We start from the raw sequence: 27,004 nt of genomic DNA, 5'->3' as shown, positions 1-27,004 counted from the left end.
CAAACAGTGGATTTTATTCAGTCCAAGTGAATAGCTTTTAAAAATTAAAAAATAAAAATAAAAATAAAAAACAAAACAGAGACGGAAACATAAGTCGAAGTACAAATATAGCCATAAACTCATCTCAAAAACTTGAGAAGTCTAAGCCTTTCCCCCAAAAAAAACTGAGTAGTCTACCCAAGTCCAAAATGAAATGGTTTTCTATCGTAGAAGTAAAAGCAATACCGAGTGTGCAGGAATTCCAAGTGTAAGCTTATTTGCTCTGAGATCATAAACATATATTGAACCGCCACGACTTCCAGCCACAAGCTCTCGCCCATCAGTTGAGAATTTCACCGAAAATATACCAAACCCATCATCATCAGAAGAAAAGTCCAGACCATCATGAATCTCCTGCATGCCAAAAAGGGCTATTGATATGAATAACTCTAACATTAGAAACAAGAGATTTCTAAAAATCTTCTTGCAGAACAGCATGTTCCAGAATACTTGGTAAAGAGGAATAATCTACTTTTGCCCAATGTAATTTAACAAAATAGTAACTTTATGTCATTGCATCAAGAAGCACAAAACTAACTTTCAAGGTTGTAATAAATATAGACACGCACACAAGCACACATATAAATACAAACATATGAGAGGAAGAAACCACTCTTAAAAAGGAGTTGTATCAAGAAACGTTTACTACTAACTTTTGAGGTAGTTAAAACCATAGTTTCAAAATTTGCTGACTCGGCTTAAAACTTGGCCGAGTCAACTCGACTTAGTGAGATTTCGGGTCAAGTCTTCAGGAAACTTGATTCTAGCCGTAAATCAGCCCTGAATTGAAAAGACTCATCAAATCTTCAAGAAACTGATACGTTATGTAATTATTTAGATAATTTTTCACTAATCCTAAAGGTTTTAGTTAATATTTACCGAGCCTTAAGTCGACCCAACTTGGATGAACATCGAGTCGAGTTGAGTTTTTGGGTTTCTAAACTATGGTTAAAACTATCGGTCGGGGTATCCCCGATATTATCCGTATCTCCAGCTCGGCGATACCGATAACACCAGTAACGATATCGATAACATTGGTAATCTCAGAAATTCTAGATATTTGTGATGTATCGTAAGTATCACCAATATTTTCGATTGTGTAAATTCTAGGTATCACTTGTATTGCTAATGTATAGACATCGCGAATATTTTCAATTGTGTAAATTCCAGGTATTGCGTGTATCGCCAATGTATCAACGATATTTCGATAATATTGCCAATGTATCGATATCGTAAAAAATTTGTTTATTAAAAAAAATCCATTTCAATTTTTTTTTTGGACGCATGGTTGTATACAATGTTTAAATTGTCGACAATAATATCGATCATGTCGCGATTATTGTTATCGCAATATAAATGATATCGATACCACAATCTTTCATTTTCATTCTAGTTATCGACGATTTCTCAATGAAATATTGTGTGTTGTCAATATTCTAAAATATCGACGGATATTTGGATGGAACATTGGATGGTTGGATGGATATATGGGATGGCTTGATTGGTTTATTATGACAACACAAGCTTTTAGCCCTCCATTAAATCGAAACTTATTATGTATGCATTCTTTTTGCCATTTTTTTATTCTTAAATATGCAAATATGTGTATTTTAGTATCTCCTAAAGTTTCACTGAAAAATTCCACCGTTTTCCCCATGTTTCCCCTCACTGAAAAACTCTACCATTTTCCCCATGTTTCCCCCCATTTCCAATTATTGGCGATAATATCGGTGATATCAATATTGTTTCCGTATCCCCAACCAGCGAAAATTGTAGCGATACCGATACTTAGAATATTAGTTAAAACCGAACCTTTCTAGCCTTAGCAACGAAATACATCAAAACATGGTCTTAAGTTGTAAACTTCAAGGATTCAACTCCGACAAACTATTAATAGAGAAGAAAAAAATGTGGCACTTCCAAACCAGATTAATTTGGCCAAGTTACTATAATGGTGGACATTAAATTCCTTAGAGCATGAACACGGTCGAAACCCAGTGTAGTTGCTTCTGCAATCAATTTCTTACAAAAACTCTATGGACATGTTTTGATTAATAGAATAATAATAATAATAATAATAATAATAAGGAAATGTGTTTTTCAGAAAACACCATTTCTAGAAAACAACAAGAAATGAAGAGTTGTTTCCCTTGATTGTATCTCAATAAGATTTTCTTGAAAACAAAAAAAAAAAAAAATCTTCATTTCTAAATCTTCGTTTTGAAAAAAGAATTAATTCATGAAAATTTTACTCAAAGACGGAAGGTGACACATGTTTGCATTGAAGATGGCTTGTGGCATATGGCGCATTATCACAAGTGACACATCAACACATGTGGGATGCTTGAAGATGGATAGTGGCACATGTTGTGCATGTGGCATACTAAAATATATGGCACATGTAGAGCACTTAAAGATGGATGGCGGCACTTGTGGCACTTGTGGCACATGTGGGACAATCGCATGTGGTGCATTTGCAAATGTGGGGTGATTGAACTTGAGGGTGGGACATGTTGCACATGTGGCACATTGACACATTTGATGATTTGTGGCTGTACATGTCACACATGTGCCACATTGGCACATGCATGGTGCTTTAAGATAGATTGTGGCACATGTGGGGCACTTGAATAGACATTTGCACATGTGAGGCACTTGAAGGTGGTTAGTGGCACATGTTGCATGTGTCGCACATTAGCACGCCACGCATGTGAAATGCTTTAAGATGGATGATGGCCATGTAGAACATGTGCCTTTGAGGCACATGTCACAAACGTAGGGCGTTTGAAGATGAAGGTGGCACATGTTGCACATGGCAGATGGGGTGTGTGGCACATTGAAACGTGGGTCACTAAAAGATAGGCAATGGCATATGTTGCACATGTGGCACAATGGCACATATGTGGCGCTTTAAGATGACCGTGGCATATACTGGACATGTGGCACATTGACACATGTGAGGCACTTAAAAAAGGAAGGTTGTATAGGTGAGAACTTAGAAGATGGGGGGCGGCAAATGTGACTACCAAGTGTGGCACTTTATAAAAAGAGGGGTCATTCCTCTCATTTCCATCAATTTTTTGGAAATGAGTTTTCTCAAATCTACGCAAGGAAAGGAAAAAGGGATGGCATTTCCAATAGATTACAAAAACAAACAATTAAAACGCCATTTTCATGGAAATGATGTTTCGTCCATTTATATTTCAATGAATCCAAACAGGCCCTATGTTTAAATGGATTATAGCATCAGAGAAAATATTTTATTACATCTTCGATAGCGATAACCAAAAACAAATAGGCAGAAAAATTAAGAACTAATTGACCAAGACAACACTATAGATTATAGACATTGGCACTAAATGTTTATATCAAGAGCACGGTTCTAATCTGTCTTGGAGTTGTTTTTTTCTTTTTTGTTGTTGTTAACCATTGGGCCTCGAAGCATGTTTCTGCGAACTCCAAACCTAGATGTCACAGTACTTATTCAATGATATGCATGGTGTATCATCCTTATCAGTGAAAATTTCAACAATTTTAGTGCCTTGTCAGCAATAAGCACAAAAGTTATATGCTAATGCTAGGGTCGAAAAACTGATAAGTATTGCTGATACATATCGTATTGGACAATATTAAGAACCCTACTCAAGAGTAAAGGCAGCTGACACGAAAGATAGAATATTAGGTGCCTAAGCCTGTGAAGTAACCCCTACTCGTTAAGACTAAAACCAGAGCCAATTCATATGGGGTTCTGAAATCATGTTTTGGAGGGATTCGTCAGTATGCTGCAAGAACATTATAATTGTGATCCATGGAGTTCTATGATAGCAGTAGTGAAAACCATGCTTGCATGAATACCACATGGATCAAAGGTCATGCAATGCTAATTTTATGGAAAATTTCACTCTCTCAATAAAGTTTTAGAGAAGTTACTGATAAAAATTCTGCACATGTGCTATCACTGGTGCTGCATTCTTTCCACAGTATCTGGATTCTTGAGATAAGAACTACAAACCTTAAGTGGAAGTTCAAAACTGTAACAGAGTACCTTATTCTTTATGATTATTTAAATTGATCCACTCAAGAAGCCAACTCAAAAGAGAATATATGGGGAAGAATATTATCTATAAAAGTTTGGTGCGTGCTTTGATATGGAAAAGTGGCGGCAAAAGAAACAATAACATATGTCCAACATCTCAGAATTTATCACCGATCATGAGTTAAACTCGTTGATTGCAATCAAACTATCTATTAGACTATCAGATAGCATTTGACTGTAATCAACAGATGTATTAGTCTATTACATTGCGCCTGTGGGAGTTTTTACTCTCATTGCCAGTCCCAAGCCCAGATTAAAGGAGGAGAGTTGTGTTAAGTTGGCAGCCAGCGTCAAAATTATGCCATAACATCCAATATGGATCCGAACAATCCAAACTCATGCTAACATGTTTCCTATAAGCAATGCATTGCATCGGAACAGAGGTGCAACAACAAAATGGGCAAGGGTTGCATCCCCCAGAAGCAACCCACTGCAACAATGCCCGGTTGCTGTGAGAAGTAGGCAAGAGTTCCCACATCATTTGGGACGCGTGCTAGTAAAGAAGCTAATCCTGAAGAATAGGATTCGTCTTGCCACTTGGAATATACAACATTGACTGATAAGAGTATGAAGTCAGTAGACGTGATGAAACATAGTGAAAATTGGGCATGGGATGGCTACGACGTCCGTCAGAAGTGAAAAGCGGCAACAACAACCAGTTGCTGTCAAAAGTAGGCAAGAGTTCTTGCACCATTCTGGATGCACGCGGGTAAAGAAGCTAGTCCTAGAGAATAGGATTTCATCTTGCCACATAGAATATAGGAACATTGACTGATAAGAATATGAAGTTAGTATCTACAATGAAACATAGGAGAGATAATATAGCTTGCGTTCAAGAGACAGGCGAAAAGGGGCCAACACACTAAAAAAAAAAATGATGGATATAAACTTTGGTATATAGGAAAGAACAATAATAGAAATTAGGAAGGGATGGTGGTAGATAAAAATTTAAAGGATAAAGTTGTAGATGTTAAAGAGTAAGTGATGGGAATTTATTAATAAAACTTGTGTTAGAAGAGGAGATAATCAATGTTATTAGTGCATATGCTTAGGGTTAGAGGATATAACCAAGAGGATTTTGGGAGGATATGGATGGACAAATGCAAGGAATTCCCACTAGAGGATATTTGTAGGAGGAGACTTAAATGGTCATGTAGAAAAAGAAAGTAGAAGCTATGAGAGGATAGATGGAGGACATGGTCTTGGGAGAAGAAATAAGATGGGGAATGCTATCTTTGATTTCGTTATGGCATACAATATAGTTCCAGCAAACACACTTTAAAAAGTGAGATGGACATTTAATAACTGTCCAAAGTGAGTCATATACAAGCCAAATAGATTTCTTTCTTGGGAAGACAAAACAATCAATATATATAAAGACTGCAAGGTTATATTGGAGAGAGTTTGACTGCAATATAGTTTAATGGTTATGGATGTTTACATTACGAAATAGAAAGGGAATGAAATTAATAGGTGTCCAAAAACTGGGTAGTAAAATTCAAAAGGAGAGAAAACAATGTTATTTAGAGATAAATTGATAGAAGAAGGAAAGTGGAATGTTGAGGAAGAAGTAAATATTATGTGGAATGAGATGATTGAGTACATTAGGAAAGTGGCAAAAGATGTTTTAAGAGCATCTAGAGGGAAAAGACAATCATATAAAAGGAAACATGGTAGTTGAATGATGATGCAGGAAAAAGTCATTAATGAGAAATGCTCATGTTTCAAAGCTTGGCAACGTACTAGAAACAATGAAAATCTTTAACAATATAGAAATGTCAAAAAGATTACTAAGAAAATGGAAAGTAAGGCTAAACTCAAGGCTTATGATGATCCTCATTCCTTACCATAAGTGGGGACAATAAAAGGTGAAAAAGACGTCTTCAAACTTGCAAACATGAATGCATTCGAGAGGAATTTAGTAGCAATGTTCAGAGTATCGATATTGTTACAGATGACTAGGGATACGAAAACATGTATCCGTATCATCGATACTCGGAAAAATATTGCTATTTGCGGGTAACAATGAGGTAAATGTTGGGGAAAAGGTGGGATTTATCACTGAAACTTCAGGAGACGTTAAAAGACACATGTTTACAGATGTAGGTACCAAAATATTGTAAAAAATAATTATATATAATAAGTTTCCATTTATAGGGGTCTAACCACGTGTTGTCGAAAAAACCAATATATAATAAATATATAAAATTTGTAGCCAATCAATAGATTGACCAACACTTATTAATATATAATATTTCCACATTAATTAACAGTGAAAAACACATTTTCAATATAAAAATTAAAAAAATAGGATTTAACCAATTTTCCCCATTTTTCACTTAAATGTTAACCGTTTCACCACAAACCCATGTTAATGCATGAGAATCATTGATGGATAGACATGGATTTCCATTGCAATCCATGCCAACTGATGCAGGGCATGAAAATTTAAATATGCTATGCAACATTCCAGGCATTAGATCATACTAGTTCAGAAACAATCACACAAAATTCCACATCCCACATAAAGTCAAGCACTCAACAAGGGGAATCTATGCGGGTCCAGGCCTACACATGTTAGGGCTGGATCAATTAAAGTTATAGACCAAACAATATTCAAAGGAGAGTAGATTCAGTCACACATGCACAGGAATATTTTCCCCAATCCAAGGGATTCACAAGTTTCAATTCAGGAAACCCTAGGGTTGGAAAAGAGGGCAAAGAAATTGGAATTTAAAACAATCTAATGTTAGAGTTAGGGAAATCAGGTAAGAGAGTGAAAGCGGGAAGAGAGTGAACCCGAAGCCAGCTCGCGCGTGTGGACAGCAGGCCAGGCCTGACGCACGTGCGCTGAGGACTGTCCACAAGTGTGTAGGGTTCACGAACCCAAAAAACCCCCTCCTTGGGGCTGGTCGGCCAAGGCTGAGCTACAAACTCCCCAAGTTTCGGCCTGATCCGACATACGGTCCGGTCATGGTGCTCCGCCGTAGTTTCAGCCCTCTTGCAGGGCTACCAGAAATCTGCAGTAGAGAAGGAATGGCTGCAAAATAATGATGGATTTACAGGTGAAAGGACTATAGGAGAAGCGGAATATGGATGGTAGAAGATGGGGGCGAATCGGGATGGGTGTGGCTTCGCACCACGGTAGTTAGCCCTTCGAAGAAGGGAGGGTTTCGCACCCAATTAGGCTTTCATAACTCAGAAAGGAGTAGGAAAACGCAGAAATTTTATTCAATCTTCAATGAGAAAAAAGACTACAAGGGGTGCCTATTTATAATAAAATCTTATTCCCCAAAACTCGCACCATGTGTGCACCCTATTACTTAGAGACGAAGTAATAAAAAATAACAACTAATCAAAGCAATTTAAACCGTCCATGATATTCCTAATAACAATAATAAGCAAAACCTAAAGTACTAGATAATCTCGAATAATGGGCCACGATCATGAGATCCCATGGTGGGATTCACATGACGATCAAGTCCACTCCAAAGAACCAAAACACAGTCCCCTAGTTAGGGGGTCCCCTTTGGACGTCACCATCGATCCAGATCGATGGTAGGGCCCTCCTTACGTACAGGCATAGGGAGCGTGCGTGTGCGCGTAATGTCCCCATCGACTCTCCCCGGCTGCAAAGATTTCGTCAGTAGCAAAACAAAACTCCTGAATCACTCCAAGATGTCAGGATCAAGTCTCTGAAGCTCCTCCTCAGTGAGCCACGTATTGTCCGAAGCTGGCCGTGACTTCCACTTAACCAGGTACATCTGAAACCCGCCGTCCGACGTCGATACTATTTGATGGTCCAGAATATTCTCTATCTCCTTTCTGGGTGTGGGAAGGGTACGTATGGGAGGTAGAGGCTAGGAAGAATAGTCGGGAAGAGGTCATGAATCAAGGGACAAGTTTGGGGAATCGGGATGGTTGGGCGAAAGGCCGGACAATGTATCAGTGGTCCCCTGAAAAGCAACTAGATCCTCCACATTGAATGTGGAACTAATTCTCATGGAAGGTGGAAGATCTACCACATACGCATTGAGACCGTTTCGTTTTATAATTTTGAATGGTCCAGTGCTACACACATAATTAACGATCGGCTCCCTGAGGGTACCGCTCGGGCCTGATGCGGACCATCACAAAGTCCCCTACGTTGAATTCCTTAAAACGTTTATGCTGGTCTGCAGAAAATTTGTAATGTTCATTACTAGTAGTGATCTTTCGCCTGATTTCTTGATGCAATGAATGAATGTGATGCGCAAAAGACTCTGCAGACTCTGATGGCCTATGGATATAGGGACAAGATCAATAGGATTCCTAGGTTTATATGTCCCAAACTGAATAGAAACAACATCACACCAAAATGTCTTTATATGATCCAAATTGAATAGGAACAAGACAATGGTGCAAGACTAGAATGAAAGTTTCATCAACCCAAGACACTCTATAGGGTTGAGGATGGGCTTCAAGTTTCAAGCCCAAACGGCTTACAGTGCCAATTGATGCCACGTTCGCACAACTATCGCTATCCACAATCATCTTGCAACTCTTATCACCACATTTTGTATTAGTATCGGAGATCGTGTTGCAGCGTCAATTGTCGGTACTCTTTGCTTATATAAAGGCGCAACGCATAATCGCAAGGGTCACAGACTCTTGCGCTCCCTCTTCCCCATCACTAAGGGCTTCTGCTGGCTCATATTCTTCCTCCTCACCGTTACATTTTAGGGGCACTACTTCTACTTGCCCCTCAATAAGGAACACCTTGGTATCCTCTTTCATGCCACACTGGTGGGCAAAGTAACCAAACACCTTACACCTAAAACACTTAGTAACCTCGCTTCTGCGCGAGCCAGATCCGATAACTTCTTTACCCTTATCATCCTTAGGCCTAGACTGAAAGCTACTGGAAGGCTTATACTGATATCCAGTGCCAGTTTTGTCCCCAGAAGGGTTGGCCTTAGCGCCAAAATCACGAGACTCAAACCGCCTTCCCACAGATGCTTTGAGGTATTGCTCGACCTCCAACACTACTTGATACATCTATTCAAGCGTGTTTATGTCCTTGGCAAGCAACTCCCTCCTAATGTCAGAACGGAGGCTCATCTTAAATCGAGCAATGGTGAGTACGGGGTCCTCATCAATTTCACAACGGGTCAAGTACTCTTCGAACTTCTCGATGTATTCAGCAATACTCATGGAACCCTGTCGAAGAGACTACCATTCCTCAACTAACCTCAAGTGGTAAGAAAAATGGAGGTATTTTTCCTTAAGTGTTTCTTTCATTTCTCCCCAATGGACTATTGGGAGCTCCCTCGCCCTTTCTTTCTTTCGCTCTACAGTAGCCCAAAACCTCTTTGCTTAGCCCACAAGCTTCATCTTGGCGAATCGGACTCGACGAGCATCCAACATATCATACTCAAAATAATGGTCCATATCCGCCAACTAATCTATAAAAGCTTTAGGGTCCAAGTGGCCATCAAACGTAGAGGCATCTACTCTCACTCCCTTGAGGAGTTGTGCATCGGGGTCATTGTGGTCTTGATGTCTCTCGCGGCGTGGGTGCACGGGTGCACACCCATAACTGATTCCTTAGCCACCTCCATTCCTTGATCCATCCTCCTAACCACCTGTCTGAGATTGGGCATCTTCCCCAATGGTTGGGTTTGCCTGGGCGGAGGTCTCTAATTGGGTAACGCGCACATTAATTTGTTCAAGGCGATGGTCAATACATTGTTCCAAGCGCTTACCCAAAGACTCAAATTGTCGGGTTAATTTGTCCATTGATTCTTGCAATTGCTCCATATTTAGCGTAGGGTGCAAACCAAAACCGTGACCAGTACGTGTGGGAATACAACTACTCCTCAACTCAAAGACCCTCTAACACAACTAGAGATGGGCATCGGACCGAGTCGGACCAGATTCGGTTCAACTCAATCCGGTCCGAAATCTACGTGGGTGGATTCGAATCCGATCCGATCCGACGTCGAGTCCGAGACATCTGACCCGAACCGATCCGATGCACGGTTGGTCTGACCCGATCCGAGTCCGACTCAGTCAAGGAAACCGGATCGGATCGGATCAGATTGGATAAAATCCTATTCGAATTTGAATTTTTTAACAGTGAATATCATTATCCTCGCTGCTATTTTCAGTATGGTCCATTTAAGCCTTAGATATGATTCGTTTTTTTTTCCAAATGCTATAAAATAATCATTAAAAATGGGTAAACGGTATGGATATGATAAATACATCATTGGGGGGCCATGTTAATCTCCTTTGAGCCGTTCGTACAACACGGAGTTCGAGGCACCTGGTTATATGCTGTGAAAGCCAGGCACGGTAACGTGTTGTGAACGAAAGTGTGGTGCGTATCAATGGTGTATAATGTATTTACATTAGCAAGTGAAGAGGGTCTGATCATGGTGTATGCGTTATATCAAAACCGTCCATCCAGCTGGCAAGCTTGTTTTAAATCTTAAGACGAAAAATAAGATAGATTTAACTATCGAGTGGGCCACACTTAAAAAAGTAGTAGGGATTGAACGTCTATCATTGAAACTCTTTTTGGGGTCACACTCTAATAGAAGTTTTGGATCGATTTCAAATTTATTTTTCTTCTTAATTCAGGTCTTTGTGACCTTATGAACAGATTGGATGGAAAATAAACGTTATGGTGGGCCCTACGAATTGTTTAAAGGTGAAAATTATTCTCCGTTGCTATTTGTGGTGTGGTCCAGATGATCTTTGGATATGATCCATTTTTTTGGATAATGCTGTAAAATGTTTTCTAAATATATATGAACGGTGCAGATATAATAAATACATCACTGTGGGCCATATAACTTTGATCTCCTTTGAACCGTTCGTACAACTCACAGCTCGAGGTGCGTTATTGCTCGTTCATCTTGGCACGACACGTACCTACAGCTAGGTGCATAGCCAGCTACGAAATCGGATTGCGTACTCAGTACGCTTTTATCGTACTGAGTAAACTCAGTTGGGCCCACTATTGATTTATGTGGTTTATCCACACCGTCCATCCATTTTTACTGATAATTTTAGGGGTTGATACCAAAATTGAAGTGAATCCAAAGCTCAAGTGGACCATTACACAGGAAACAGTGTGGAATTATGATTTCCACTGTTGAAATCTTCCTAGGGTCCAAATTAATTTTTATTTGTCATCCAACCTGTTCATAAGATCACAAAGACATGGATGAAGAGAAATCACAAACATCAACTTGACCCAAAACATCTTTGGCCTCCAAAAAATTTTCAATGGTAGAGGTTCAATCAAACTGTTTCCTATAGTGTGGTCCATTTTGAGATTTTAATTTGCTTCATTTTTGGGATCTAGTCCTAAAATTATCTATTAATATGGATTAACGGAGTGGATAAAATAAATAAATAACAGTGGACCCCACACAGTTTACTCAGTACGTTAAGGGTACTGAGTTAATCAGTACGCAATCCGCTTCCGCCAGCTATGTACATAGCTGTCTGCCTGTCTCTGTCTACTGTGCAGTACACCAGCAAATCTTCTTTCATTTGTACACCCTAAACTCTGTTGGGGCCCACCTTGACTGCAGATGGTTTATCCACGTCGTCTATTCTTTTTTGCAGATCATTTTAGTCGTTGAACCCAAAATTGATGCATATTCAAAGCTCAAGCAGACCATATTATGGGAAAAAATAGAAATTTCAATAAGAACAACTCCGGATCGGGTAGGATCAGATAGGTCCGGATCCATTCGGATCGGGTTTTCGGGTCAGGTCGGATCATGGCCAATCCGAACTCGACCCGAAAAATTATCGGATCTAGATGGGGTTACCCGATCCGCACCGATCCAGACCGTCAGTTCGGTTCTGATTGGGTCGGATCGGGTCTGGTGGGGTCGGATCCACCGGATCGGGTCTGTTTTGCCCAGCTCTAAACACAACTATATGCGTTTAAATGAGATTAAATGATCCTACAAGACTCTATGATGAGAGTTAATGCAAACTAAACGTAAATAGACCAAACCCTAAATATGCAATGCATTACCCTATAAGAACCCTAAGCTTTGATACCAAATTTGATGTAGGACATGAAAATTTAAACATGCTATGCAAGATTTCAGGCTTTAGATCATACTAGTTCAGAAACAATCACACAAAATTCCACATCCCACATAAAGTCAAGCACTCAACAAGGGGAATCTATGCGGGTCCAGGCCTATACATGCTAAGGCTGGATCAATTTAAGTTATAGACCAAACAATGCTCAAAGGAGAGTAGATTCAACTGCACGTGCACAAGAATATTTTCCCCAATCTAAGGGATTCACAAGTTTCAATTCGAGAAACCCTAGGGTTGGAAAAAGGGGTAAAGAAATTAGAATTTAAAACAATCTAGGGTTAGGGTTAGGGAAATCAAGTAAGAGAGGAGTGAAAAAGAGGAGAAAGTGAACCTGAAGCTAGCCCGCACGTGTAGACAACAGGTCAGGCCTGACGCAGTGTGCTAAGGGCTATCCACACGTGCGTGGGGCCCACGAACCCAAAAACCCCCTCCTTGGGGCTGGTCGGCCAAGGCTGGGCTACAAACCCCCCAAGTTTCGGCCTGATCTGAGGTACGGTCCGGGCATGGTGCTCCACCGTAGTTTCAGCCCTCCCGCAGGGCCAGATTCCAGAAATCTGCAGTAGAGAAAGAATGGCTGCAAAATAATGATGAATTTGCAAATGGAATGACTGTAGGAGAAGCGGAATATGGATGGTAAAAGATGGAGGCGAATCGGGATGGGTGTGGCTTCGCACCATGGTAGTTAGCCCTTCGAAGAAGGGAGGGTTTCACACCCAATTAGACTTTCGTAACTCGGGGAGGAGCAGGAAAATGCATAAATTTTATTTAATCTTCAATGAGAAAAAAAAAACTACAAGGGGTGCCTATTTATAATAAAATCATATACCCTAAAACTCGCGCCATGTGCCACCCTATTACTTGGAGATGAAGTAGTCAAAAATAACAACTAATCAAAGCAATCTAAACCGTCCATGATATTCCTAATAACAATAACATGCAAAACCCAAAGTACTAAATCATCTCGAATAGTGGGCCACGATCATGAGATCCCATGGTGGGATTCACATGACGATCAGGTCCACTCCAAGGAACCAAAACACAGTCCCCTAGCTAGAAAACGTCGTCATCAAACCAAATCGATGGTGGGGCCCTCCTCCTTGCGTACGTGCGTAGGGGGGCGTGCATGTGCGTGTGATGTCCCCCATCACCAACAAGTTTCTATGGATTTTTTTGTCGCCTTTGAGTTCTGGCCCGTCTTTGTTTCAAGTCGAGATTTCTCCCCAAATCCAAACTTTGATTCAATAAAAACTAAGATTGATCGAAATCACCTAAGGAACAAATTTTTTATATAAAAAAAAAGGGTGATTTTTTGAGTTTTTTTTCTTCTCAATTGTTTTTCTATTTCCACATATTTACAGATGTTTCCCAAGTATGGGGATATTATCGTATCACCGACAGACAACAATAGCGAACTTTTAAAAGGGATTCTTTTCAAAATGTCAATAATATCACCAAATATCATCGATATGATCGAAAATATTGATAATATTTGAAAATGTTTAAACTACTAACAGTTTCAGCATCACTAACCAAGCGATACTGATTATATTAGTGATATTATCAGTAATATTGCCAATATTTAAAATGCTTCTCAGGAGTTACACTGATAGGTAATAAGATGAAGGAAAGTAGATTTAGAGAGTTTGGTCATGTGCAATGGAGACCAAGAACTATGCCAGTTAGGAGTTAATTGGTAGAAGTTGACAACTCTGAAAGGGCAAAGGGAAGGCCCAATAGGACAAGGGTGGAGGTAGTAAGAAAAAACTTGATGATCTATGGCATAATTGACGTTATGGCCCTTGATAGAGTGGAATGGTGGAAAAGGATTCATGTAGCCGACCAATTAGTTTAATAAGACCTAGATGATGATGATCACCGATCATGAGTTAGATCAGCTTCCTTGACTGATCTCGATCCCTCTCGAATTTATTAGTGATCATGAGTAAGTTCATCTTCACGATAGATCTCAATAGAGAGAGCTTCCTCAATTGACCTCAATCTCTCTCAAATTTATTATCGATAATGAGTAAGCTCATCTTTATTATGATGATCCCAATCCAAATCTATGGGTGGGGGTACGTTAAAAGACTCCGAGTTGGTCTTACACCGTAACATCATGCCTTAGGGAAATTTTCTATATTTTCTAACAAGTAATTCCATTAATCCAGAACCTTTAAACCCTCCCAACAGATGTTAAAATTTCAGTAAACATAATTATCTGATAGAACACTAGTTTCATTGATATAGATGGATGCATGTTCATTGACTACTTCGTATAAGGTAAACAGCATACATACATTGATGTTTGCATGAGACTCTATTCCCGGGGTTCCCACACTGACAATATGCACGATAGGTGACATGCTGGAGTAAACCTGCAATTTAAAGCAGGAAAAATATTGAAATGAAACAGTTAAACAATAATTATATCAACCATGGAAAGGCAATCCCAACCAACAACAAAAATGTATATAACCAAGACTGATACAATATGAACAGAAACACATGATATATCTAACAAATGCATTAACATAACATATACTTACAAGTTAAATTTATAGATGAAACATTTCATATCATAACATGGCCTATTTGATATATTTAAGATTGAGTAGCAGAAACACACCTATTATACCCATATATACCTGTATAAGCTCAGTGTATCGTGTTGGACATAATACAGAACCAATATGGTACCAATATTTGCAGGATACATTGAAGTATGTTTTGACCATAACCTTTTGTATCAGTTTTTTTTTTAAATTTTAACCTAATCCTAACAATTTCTTTTATTTTCTAATCACAACTACAAATATAGAGTGGAATGGCAGAACAAGATTTGCGTAGTTGATCACAATTAATCAGGATAAGGCTTAGATGATAATGATGATGATGACGATGATATAGGCGTGTGTGAATGTATGTATACATGTGTGTGTAATATATGAATATATGTATGCATGTGTGTGTCTATATATAAAACATTCAACTTGAATTAAACTCCAGATTTCCAACCTGTCACGTGTGTGCGACATCCAACACATCCAATCCACGAGGATCCCCTCATACTGAAATCAGTCCAATCCACTCATCAGGTGGACCATACGATAGAAAATAATTTATATCCGCTGATAAATAACAAAATACAAGTGTGGAGCGTGGAGTTTAATATATCTGGGCTTTGGACCGGCAATGACAGTGGAAAAAACATACAAGGCCACCCATGTACATGCATCCACATGTGCCTTCATTGCATATGGACTTGAGATGGAAGCCGTCCATCAAATTGGTCCCATTATGTACATGTGTAGACCAAGAATCAGGATGCCCAACTGATCAAATGTGCCATAATGCTAGAAACAGGTGGATAGCTTAGAAAAACTTGGCCAAGTTTTCCTCATCCACCTATTTGTTTTGTAAACTATGTGCCACCTGATGAGTAGACTGCCGTGCTTTTTTATCCAGGGCATCCAATGTATGGGACCCAACTTGTGGATGGCTTGGATCTCATGCCCGCACATGTGGTGGCATGTAGATGGAATCATGGACAACCTTATACATGCTTGTGGGCTTGGCAAGCACATCCCCTCCCCCTCCCCCTGTGTATGTGTAGACATGGGTGTGTATAGAGAGAGAGGGGCCCACAAAACTAGTTGGGCAATAGAGTTACTGTCCAACTAGTCATCCAACTAGTGCCTAAATGATAGAGTTACTGTCCAACTAGTGCCTCAATGTCAATGTGTCAAGTGTCTATAACATCCAACCCGTCCAAAAGGTTGGCCTACCATGAACAACACCTAGTGCAAAAATCCGGCCAATGCACTCATCAGGTGGGTCACAACATAGATGTGATTAAATTAATTGAGATTAATTAGGATTATGGTTCCCCCTCTCTCCTCTATTTATAGTAATAAGATATTCCAAAAAACTATGGTGGTTCACATGACCACCCAATACAATATACCATCACTCTAATACTCCCCCTCAAGTTGGAGCATAGATATCGGTCATGCCCAACTTAAAACCAAGTAAAGAAAAGTGTGCATATGGTAAGACGTAGGTGAACATATCTACAATCTATGATTGGACTGAATACAGGCGGTGGTAATATCCTTGGAAGCAATCTTCTTTCAGATGAAATGGCAGCCACTTCTATGTGCTTAGTCCTCTCATGAAAGACTGGATGATTTGCAATGTGGGCCGCTGCTTAGTTATCGCAATAGAACATCTTAAGACCACCTGCAAATAATTGAAGCTCCTATAAGAACTTGAACCTTAAGAGCTCACAAGCAACATGGCCCATGGCTCAGTACTTGGCCTCTATAATGGGACCTACCACTACATTCTACTTCTTACTCTTCCAAGTGATCAAATACCCTCCACTAAAAATACAGCATCCTTAAGTAGAACCTTGCTCAATCAACATCAGCAAATGTCTCTACCTAAAGATGACTATTAGCCTGATATAAGAGACCTTGGCTAGTTCTTTGGATATTTGACAATCTCAAGAACTGCAATCCAATGTGGAACTCTCAGCTAGTGCATGTATATACCCACCAATGTTTTAAATAGCCGCGCTATGTAGTGTGTAGCTTACGCTATGTAGCATAGCTTAGCCTTAACACTACATAGCTCATGAAAATAGCTTAAGTCACACATAGCCTATGCTACATGATAATTTGCATACGCTATATGCTATAAAGGCTACGCTACATGCTATGCAGCTCACATTACAAGTTATTTTTCACTACAACATTAAAATCAATTAATGTTTTTAATGATTGTTACATTTTTCTATTTTCTATCAAAATTAGTTAATCTTTTCAATGTTTTTAGGAAAAATGATATAAGTAATAATACTAAATCAGTTTCATTGCTCTTTCTTTACCTTTATACTTAAGTATTATCTTTTCCTATTACTTTAGGTTGTACTTGGTTGCACTAAATATCATGAAATTTTGTTAAACTTCATTATTAAGCAATCTATTTTGGTGAATATCATGAAATTGGTGCAACCAAGCGCAACCTTGATTAAAAATCTAGAAGTAGTGTGTAGCTTACACTACACGCTATGTAGCTTACACCTCGCGCTTTAGAGGGGTGAACGTTACACTACACACTATTTGCAATTTAAAACACTAATACCCACAATGCGGATGGCAAATGCAATATTTGGTCAAGTGATTGTAATATAATCAGCTTTCCAACCATCTTCCTGTATCAACCTGAGTCATCAAACAACTCCCCCTGATCATCCAATTTCCCATTAGTCTCCATATACATATCAACCGGTCTAAACAAGCATGCCAGTTGGGCGGTAAAAGTAGCAAGGGAAGCATTGGATTACAGGAGTATGGACTAGACAAACTCAATGATGATGATGATTAGATGGGCTGGATGGCTCGCTTGTTTTGTCAAGTGCAAGCTACAGTTAAATGGTGCAAAGAAAAATAGTGGTGAACTCACACATGCAAAAAAAAAAAAAAACTCTCAGCTGGTTCTCTCCTTCTCTGGCCTCTTACCTTTTACAAAACAATTGAATGAGAGAGGGATTCAGTACTGGGGGTTATAGCAATGACTATAGTGTTCGATTCTGACAAAGATGGGCCACGAGATTCGTGGCGACGAATAGAAGGTGGCGGGTGCTGCAAATTGGATGGTGGCAGTGTGATCAGGCGTGCAAGATTTGTTGTCGAATACATTCTAGTGATGACAAAATGGGCTTGCTAACAATCTAATTGAAGTCGGCCGTCAGTTGGGTGATGACAAGGCTCTGCCCTTGATGGTGGTTGCAAGGGCTGCTAAGATTGTGACGACGGTAATCAATGGCCGTAGCCACTTGTGGGTTGTAGAGGTGTACACGAGTCAAACCGAGTCGAGCTGCTCGGCCACTAGCAGACCCCAGCTCGAACTCGGCTCGACTTGGTCCTCGAGCCTGACTGGCCAGGTTGGCTCGGTTCGGTCAACAGCTCGGGCCAGTTCAAGCCAAGTTCAAGCCAAGATCGAGCCTCTGCGGCATTTTCTCAAACACATGGAGTGCACCTTCAATTTCTCACGGAATGTAAAACAACAGCATCGGTTTACAGGTATTTCATCAAACACTCAGTAGGCAACATAAAAATCAAAATACAAGGGTATTTGTTTCATATCCATACCTTCCTCGCCACCACCCGACACTTCGTTAAGTCATTTCATCAAACATTGCAGAGCAACATCAATATCAAAATAACCAAGTCACCGAACTGGTTCGAACCGAGTTCGATTCGAGTTGGGGTTTGATCCGAGTCAAGTCGAGCTCAGCTCGAAATTTTTTCAAGCTCAAAAAATCAACTCGACTTGGCTCAAACTCAGTTTCGAACCGAGTCGAATCGAGCTTTTTCAAGTCGAGTCGAGCGAGCTAACCAAGCTAACTCAGTTCATGTACAGCTCTAGGGGGCTGTACAGTAGCTCGTTGGTAGAGAAGGGCAACGCAATGCGATGGTCTGTCAATGCAAGCTAGACAAAATGTGCAGCCGCAAAATGTGGTGATGCTGTGGTCAACACAAGCAGCTCAGATTAGGGTTTCCCTTCTCTCCTCTCTTTACTTATTGCAATAACATATTCTGAAAAACTATGGTGGTCAGCAGGACCACCCATTACAAGATACCCTCACTCTATCAATAAAAAACAATGGAAAACCACCGATCTGGTCCAAAGTACATGTGTGTCTAATCTTATGAGTTGACTAGCCTGATTTTGGCACTAGGTGATATTCATGTTAGGCTGAACCTTTTGGTTGGTTTAGACGTCATACACATATAGGACAAGCAATTAGCAGTGGTTGGTCAATAACATTATCATCCAACTAGTTGTGTGTGATACATACATACACACATTATAAATTTATACATATGAAGAACGTTTAAAGGAGATTTGAGAATTCCACACACCTGCCCATCTACAGGTAGGCACACCTCAGGTGGGTCACAGCACAAAGAACAAATGGACAGCCAGAAAAATAATTGTAACTGTCAGTTCACACATTGTGGCCCTCCTGAGGAATCAAATGGTGTGACTGTTTTGGCAGAAGATCTAAATATTGTTTTCAACAAGATGAAAGCTCATCCTATGCAAGTGATCCCATTTTGGCATGTGTGTCTTCATGTGGATTGGCAGGGCTCCATGGGCCGTTTGGAATTAGCAAACTCTGTTGTAAGAAGTTTTACATAAAAACTAAGAAAATTTTAATAGTTTCCTTAAGCTCGGCATCCTAGAAAGGCTTACAAAAGTACATTGTTTAACAAAACTAAAAGCAATAGAATGGGTCAATCTCAAGTGCTTTAAGTTGGAAGCATAAAGTTAAATATATAAATAGCATGTTACAGGAAGTAACATTCCAAATAGAGAGAAGGGTCGTTAATAGGGCTGTGGGTCATAAAGCTTTTGTCTATTGTAGGTTGGAACAAATAGATAGGTGTTGATGGGAGGGATCTCTCTCGTATTGGGTTTGATGACTTCTTATCCTCTTCCATTTTGTTTTCAGTTGTTGCTTTTGTTTGCTTGGTTTCTTAAATAAAAACTGAGCTGTCGTTCAGGGAATGGGGGTCAGCATGACTCAGTCCTATATCGGTGTGGCAATTCGTTTCATTTTGTACCAAACCCAATATAAATCAGAAGATACTGAGTCGTATTGGACGATTTTCCAGACCATGGTATCTCTATATGCATCTGGGATTTTGAGAAATCAAGAATCATAGCTATGTTCCCGTATCCCTCTACATAGTGTCTGTATGTATTGTTGAAACTAACATGCCAAGCTATCAAAAGTCAAATCAGGAGGCATTTATCTTACACTCATTGACCGATAAGATTATAGCATTCAAAGTCAAAAAGTGCACGCATGATAAATTAAGCAGGCTGGTTAACAAACCATTGAAGAACTTTACAAAGGGATTGCTTGGCATGCTTAGACCTCACCTAGAACATATCAACATAATACTTACCAGATTGAGGATGCCTTTAATAAAAGAACTTATTAAGTTATATAACCAAATGTTCCAATAACATAAATGGCATGTCAGCTGGAGAGAGTCCATGGCAATTCACTTCAGAATGGTGCCGCCTTAGATTGAACCAGGGTCATAGATATGTTTAAAACTAGCCTTTATAGAGTAACATACAATGGGGCATCATAAGAAATTTCATGCCATGGATTTATAAAAGCTCACATCATACTTTTGCATGATTGACGATAGTTAGGTTTCTGTAAGGATCCTCAAATAATGCAGTGAGAATTCTGGAATTTTCCTAGAGCTAAGAAGGAAACCCAGACAGTTGGTGTTCAGCTCTTCAGAAAAGATGACAAGATGATGTGAGTGGACAGTGTGTATATGTGTGTTTGGACATTGGAGAGGGACACTAACATACGTGTGTTTAGAGAGAGACTAGGTACACAGAAAGGGAAGAAAATACACATGAAATGAACCACCTAAGCATTTGAAATCACACAATCATGTGCATTCTATAGAACTTTCACTGTTCATGTGGAACCATATCATGTCCCCTCTTACAGCCACTAGGCCCTTAAAGAAGTTGGCCCACATCTTTCATTCAGCCATGGCCACACCTTTGTCTGATCGAGAATGTTTTTTTGGTGGGACCTATTATGAACAGGTCATGTTCCAAAAACATCTCCCATTGGAAAAAGCTTGCCTACAGGATCAGCGGATCTTTTTCTCTGAATTTGGATCAGTGGCTAAACTGTCCATTTATACTCCACCAATTGAACATCATGATCATCTGATGGGGGATACCTTGGGACATGGCTAATCAATGTTGGGCCCACCAGGTACCTTGGCAATTACTGGTCGAACCAAAAAAAGCCTTGGTAGAGAGGGCAGACCTATGATTGGCTAGTGATAAAATGTTACCCACCTTGGCAGCACATTCCCTAATTTGATATATGGTACAGTATAACACAATGAATGCATGGGACCATAAAAACAGGTAAAAGGTGACTTTGGTTCAGTCCAGATTGTCCATACAAATGACACATCATGCATATAAGTGCATCTAAGAAGTGGTAAAGACATACAAGATAACGTTGATCTGGTGAAAGGGATGTATCAGTAATCGTCCATCTCAAGCTCCTGGCAAGAATGTCCTTCTTAACTTTCCACCCGTTATCAACATCATACATCCTGATGTGGCTGCCCTGTTTAAAACAAAGAACAATTGACAGATCATATTTTCAGCTGTAATAGATCAGTCATTTAATCTTTCTTTTTTTTTTATGAAATCAATCACATGTTTGAAACGGATGAGGCAGCCAGTACCTGAAACCCAGCAATAAAAAGAGTCCCGTCAGCAGAAAACTGAGAGACATATGCTCGGCTGTTCATAGAATCCACTTGGGTTGGACCATTGATGGGCAAATATCTGCTGGCAACATGACAACAATCTGCAAAAGAGAACCTCCCCTTCCCAGAATAATTAGCTTCTCTCGCAGACAACATCCTCACAGTCGAAATAGGCACGTTGTGCAGAGATGGGGCAACTATATGGATCATTTCACTGGGTGCAGATCTGAACTTAGTGAGATGAGAAATCTCATGATCAAGAGCAGGTAGTTGTTCGTGGCTTCTTTGACTGACACCAGTTCCATCGACAGTGCGTTGTCTGTCACTCATGTCAGAATCTATTTCCGGTCTACTTATTGCTTGACCCATATCATCAATTGCAGCAGCACCAACCGTTGTGTGCATGTCAATCTAAACTAACACATCTCTGTCAAAGATAGCCGTGGAGCTGGAGCCTCAGTACTCTTATTTGGTTATGCAAACAATTGGAACCCAACCATGCCAGCCTGCCCTTGGCAAGTATTAAGTAGGCAGAAGCTGTCAATTGTTGCAGTATTCAAATGCCTTACCTGTTTCAAAAGAAAATTAGTTATAAACAAGAAAAGAAATGTACAGAAAAAAAAAAAAGAACAACTTAAATAAGTTCATAGATTAAAACAACGTCAGTCCATTGTTTTAAGAAATCGGGATACAAAAGCGATGCTAACAATCATGTAAAAAGAAAAAAATTACTTAAACAAGTTCATGGATTAAACCAGCGTCAGTCCATTGTTTTAAGAAAAACAAGCTCATGGATTAAACCAGCGTCAGTCCATTGTTTTAAGAAAAACAAGCTCATGGATTAAAACCAACGTAAGTCCATTGTTTCAAGACGTCAGGATACAAAAGCGATGCTAACAATCATGTAACCATCCCACCTCCCCAAAACAAAACCTCTCCCAATTTCAGTCCACACACATGCGCCATGAAAAAATCACACCAATCGGATGATCCCAACCCTTTGAATGGGGCCAATTTTTTACAACCGTCCGTTGTTTACAAGTAATAGATCACATGGTTAGACTTATCAAACCAAAGTGCTAGTTTTGGAATCATAAGCAATGTAGAGTGGGACCTATCCAGTAGAGATGTTTTTCAAGATTATGATTGGAGCTATTTTGGTTCTCCTTTCCATGCTATTGATCGGATGCCAAGGGTCATCTGATTGCTGTGATTTTTACATCGTGGCTCATTACTATTATGATATGGGCCATAACGACCTTTAAAAACAAAACCAAAAAAAAAAACATTATATCAGCCGCAGCAAGAGGAGATCAATTAATCTCCACTTGTAGATTTGGAAGTAGATCTAATGATGCACTAGGTCACAGCAATCGCTCTCAACACGATCAATGACTCAAATGAGGTGCACACCCAATTTGGACCCCAACAAACAAAAACTTGCAATATTGTATAGCTCTCAACATGATCAATGACTCAATTGAGGTGCACAACCAATGTGGACCCTAACAAACAAAAACTTGCCATATCTCAAATTGCCAAGCAAGAGGAGATCGATTAAAAAAAGGAGAGAGAAAAAATTAAATGCTCGTTGTTATCTCTTTTTTGGAACCTAGAACGAGCAACACAGAAAATTTCTTGAAGTCCCCACATAATTCCCTCTCTTTGGTTTGCTTCACAAACCTAAGGGATAAGGTCTACATATAATGGTCTAAACAGGTCTCTCCCTATCCAATGTGAGACAAAGAAAACTCTACACATAAATACAAACCTTCACCATATAAATATTTAGGAATTTTTCAAAAACTACCTAATTAATGTAGAATTTACATTCTGGTGCCTTTTTCAAAAAGATACCTCATTAATTGATATAATTATCATTCCACTACCTTCCGTAACGGCGACCATGAGAGAAAATGGGTGGGTGGCATGTAAAATTCCCCGACCATCAAGTGAGTCACCCCATGTTAGGCCAAGAGCCCAAAAATCAGCTCCATTCGTGATTCAGGTGGACCACATGATTGGATACAATGTAGGACAATGCTCGCCTTCCACATTGTTTCCATTAGTGTCCCATGTGAATCATAGATGGGTATGATTTTTTGGACACGGGCCTAAATGTTTGTGTGGAATCTAAATGATTGGAGTGGATTTCATATAATTATCACAATGGGCCTTGTAAAAAACAAGGGTGGGCATCCGTCTCCCAATTTTTTCCTTTGGTGTGTCCCACCAAAATCACACATTTGCTTGTTTTTTGCCTCCGGGTCTCATATGGTACCAGTGTTCAAAATATCAGTAATGGTTACGTATCGCGTCCTTAGGATACAAATACATATCGGTTATCGCACGGGATATATTGTTTGTATTGGGTAATTTATCTCACTTTTTGAGAAACATGGGAAAACATTTGGAAAATGGTTGAATTTTTCAATGAAACTTCAGGGATTGTTAAAAAATGACCTTAATACACATTTTAAATCATAACATCTCAAAAAAGAAGTGTACGTAATAGGTTTCCTTTATATAGGGTCTTAAGTTATGTGTTATCTGACTGAACTAATGCGGTCTTTCTCTACTGCCGTTGGTATTGGCTTCTGGATATGAACTATATTCAAATTAAATGCATAACATTTAGAGTTTATGTGATGATCATTTCATCAAACACTCCTAAATACTTCGAAATTATTCTCAATTGATAGCTAGTTGAAGTAAAATTTCAAAAAAAAACATGGAGAGCACGAAGAACCAATGGATATCGAGATCAAAGCTCTAGAACTCCATGATTTTTCATGCAAAACATGAAGAACCAATGAATTTGTAACTATTTGACACTAATTTAACATAATTTCAACAAAAAATAGATTGAAAATTGAAAATGCTGCTCACCAAATCAAGCATGTTGGACAAATCGGTACTACCCGTGCATTTCGTATCACACAGGTGGGATACAAGATATATCGTGGGATATAACGTCAGTACCTGCACATTTCGTATCACACAGGTGGGATATAAGATATATCGTGAGATATATCGGCCGATATCATCAATATTTGAAACATTGTATAATACTAAATATCTAATGGTAGGAGTTGATCTTACATAAACATCAAGGTGGTCCCATCAAAATCAAGAGTTGCCCCATGCAAGGCATTTTTTTTGTTAATACTATGTGTACGTTTACGGAGGGATGCACGGGGCTTTGATTTTGGAGGGGCCCACCATGATGCCTATGTAACATCTACTCCGACGATTAGATGCATCCTACTTTAGGCCCAAATCCAGGAAAAAAAAAAAAGTTAGTATAACCCACGATTCAGGTGGGCCACAACCAAAGAAAACAGTTGGGAGAGATGTCCACCCTTGATTTTTACATGGCCCACCGTGATGATTATATAAAATCCACTCCAACCATTAGATGCCACACAGATAAGTCAGGCCCATCCATGATTCAGGTAGGCCATACCAAGGGAAACAGTTCGGAGGGCAATCATTGCCCTGTACACTGTTTCCAATCATGTGCTCCACATGAATCACAGATGAAGCTGAATTTTTTTGCCCCTAGCCTAACATGAGGTGACACACCTGGTGGTCAGTATGGATTTTACATAAACATCACGATGGGGCCCACCCAACCGGCCATGAAAAGAATTGTAACGGAAGGTAGTCGAACGATAATAATACCGATTAATCAGCTACCTGTTTGAAAACCTTTTGGATAAAGGTACCAGAATGTAAATTCCATATTAATTAGATTGTTATTTGTAAAATTTCTTTAGCTTTGGTAAGATTTCCTAAAAATATCCAGAAAAAACCCTCAAAATATGAAAATCTCCCGAAAAATCGCCAAGAATGAGATATCTCACTATGGATAGAAATGTTGAGGATCGATCATTAGTACGCGAGAGGCATGATCAACGGTACATGTGATAGACACGTCATCCACAAAAGGGAAGTGAAAATTAAAATACCCCAATTTTTTTAAATACATACACCCCTTGCCTGCTTTTGGTGATAGAATCAGACCAAAACAAACAACTCTACCATCAAAAGAAGAACTAAAAAGAGGTGTATGCATCAAAGAATGTGGAATTCATATATCAATAAATTCAACAAAACAATTCGGCTACTGAGGAGTGAGTGAGAGAAAGATGAATTATTTGCATTCTAATCCTCGTAGATGTTGAATTGCGAAATAGAAGGACGAAATTGTAATAATCGGAAAGTTGGGGATTTGCCGTAAACCTTCCACGTGATGAAATCGACGGAACGGAATCTTCAATTTTCCTCGTTTCCCGAGAGAGAGAGAGAGAGGGAGGGAGAGAGAGAGAGATTTCTGCAGGGTTTGGGTTGGTGATTGTATGCTGACGGATGTAGAAGAAATGAGACAAGACCAGGTACAGCGGTTGTATCTTAAGTTACGATACAGCACTTCAATTCCATGGACATGTCATATATGTATAATATCTGACCGTGATAATGTTTTCTAAAACAATGAAGATTAAATGATATGATAATTATTCAGATACGATGTTATATGGACCACACCAATAGAATAAATCATACCGTAGGATATCCATGGATGTTGACATTGCTATCGGTATGTGTTTTTATTGGAGTGATTTTTGTATCATATAATAATAATCATGTGTCCCACGTTTTGAACGGATAGGATATTCTAAAAACGTTGAAGGTTCTCTGCAAAAGGCGAAGGTATCGTAAGAAATGATACAGCCATGCTATCTGATCATTTCTCCTTTGCATCTGGAGTTTGGAGTTTTGGTAGGGGATGATCGGGTCCTGATGCACGTTAACCCTATCCTGGAAAGGGAGCGGATTAGGTGCGTCCCAGGCCTCACCCAACACGGTGCGGCACTGGCCGTGGACCCACCTTCGTTTTTTTTTTTATATATCTACACTGTCAATCCGTTTTCAAAAATCATTTTACAGAAATATTTTGAAAATAAAGCAGATCCATATTCAGGTGGACAATACCGCGGGAAAAGTGGTTTTTGACCATTAAAAACGTTTCGTGGGCCACAAAAGTTCTGGATCAAGAGGATATTTGTTTTTTCCGTTCATCAACGTCTTCTTGATCTTATAAACAGGTTGGATGTAGAATAAGAATTACGGCGGTCCCTAGGAACTTTTTAATCGTGGACGTTCAATCACCACTGTTTCCAGTGGTGTGGTTCAGTTGAGATTTGAATCTATTGAATTTTTCCATAACAATCTAAAATTAGTTGATAAAACGGATGGACCGTGTGGATATAAAATATATACATCAATGTGGGCCCCACGAACAGGGCCGCACCATGTTGGATAAGGTGAGGGCCGCACCTAATATGCGACCACCCGAGATCCGTACCTACCAGTGGGACCCTTGGTTTAGTAATCATGAATGTTTATCTAATGG

General features: G+C 39.5%; 1 protein-coding gene across 2 annotated transcripts in view; it reads right to left on the bottom strand.

Moving 5' to 3' along the window:
- The window catches only part of LOC131231215 (LEC14B homolog), an 82,111-nt gene extending 56,154 nt beyond the window's left edge, over window positions 1-25,957 (bottom strand). The window contains exons 1-6 of one of the 2 annotated variants that reach the window (XM_058227332.1): window positions 25,834-25,904; window positions 24,478-24,570; window positions 21,565-22,157; window positions 21,324-21,443; window positions 14,548-14,625; window positions 226-393 (exon numbers count right to left, since the gene is read on the bottom strand). In XM_058227332.1, the coding sequence (XP_058083315.1) occupies window positions 226-393; window positions 14,548-14,625; window positions 21,324-21,443; window positions 21,565-21,993 (795 nt within the window). In that variant the 5' untranslated portion in view covers window positions 21,994-22,157; window positions 24,478-24,570; window positions 25,834-25,904. Of the gene's footprint in view, window positions 1-225; window positions 394-14,547; window positions 14,626-21,323; window positions 21,444-21,564; window positions 22,158-24,477; window positions 24,571-25,833 lie in introns of both variants that reach the window. The other variant, XM_058227333.1, reaches the window with a different exon arrangement.
- Between the last annotated feature and the right edge of the window lie 1,047 nt (window positions 25,958-27,004).

Source organism: Magnolia sinica, chromosome 17 (genome assembly GCF_029962835.1).
Source record: "Magnolia sinica isolate HGM2019 chromosome 17, MsV1, whole genome shotgun sequence".
Classification (NCBI taxonomy): Eukaryota; Viridiplantae; Streptophyta; class Magnoliopsida; order Magnoliales; family Magnoliaceae; genus Magnolia; species Magnolia sinica.
This window is presented reverse-complemented; position numbering and strand designations above follow the sequence as displayed.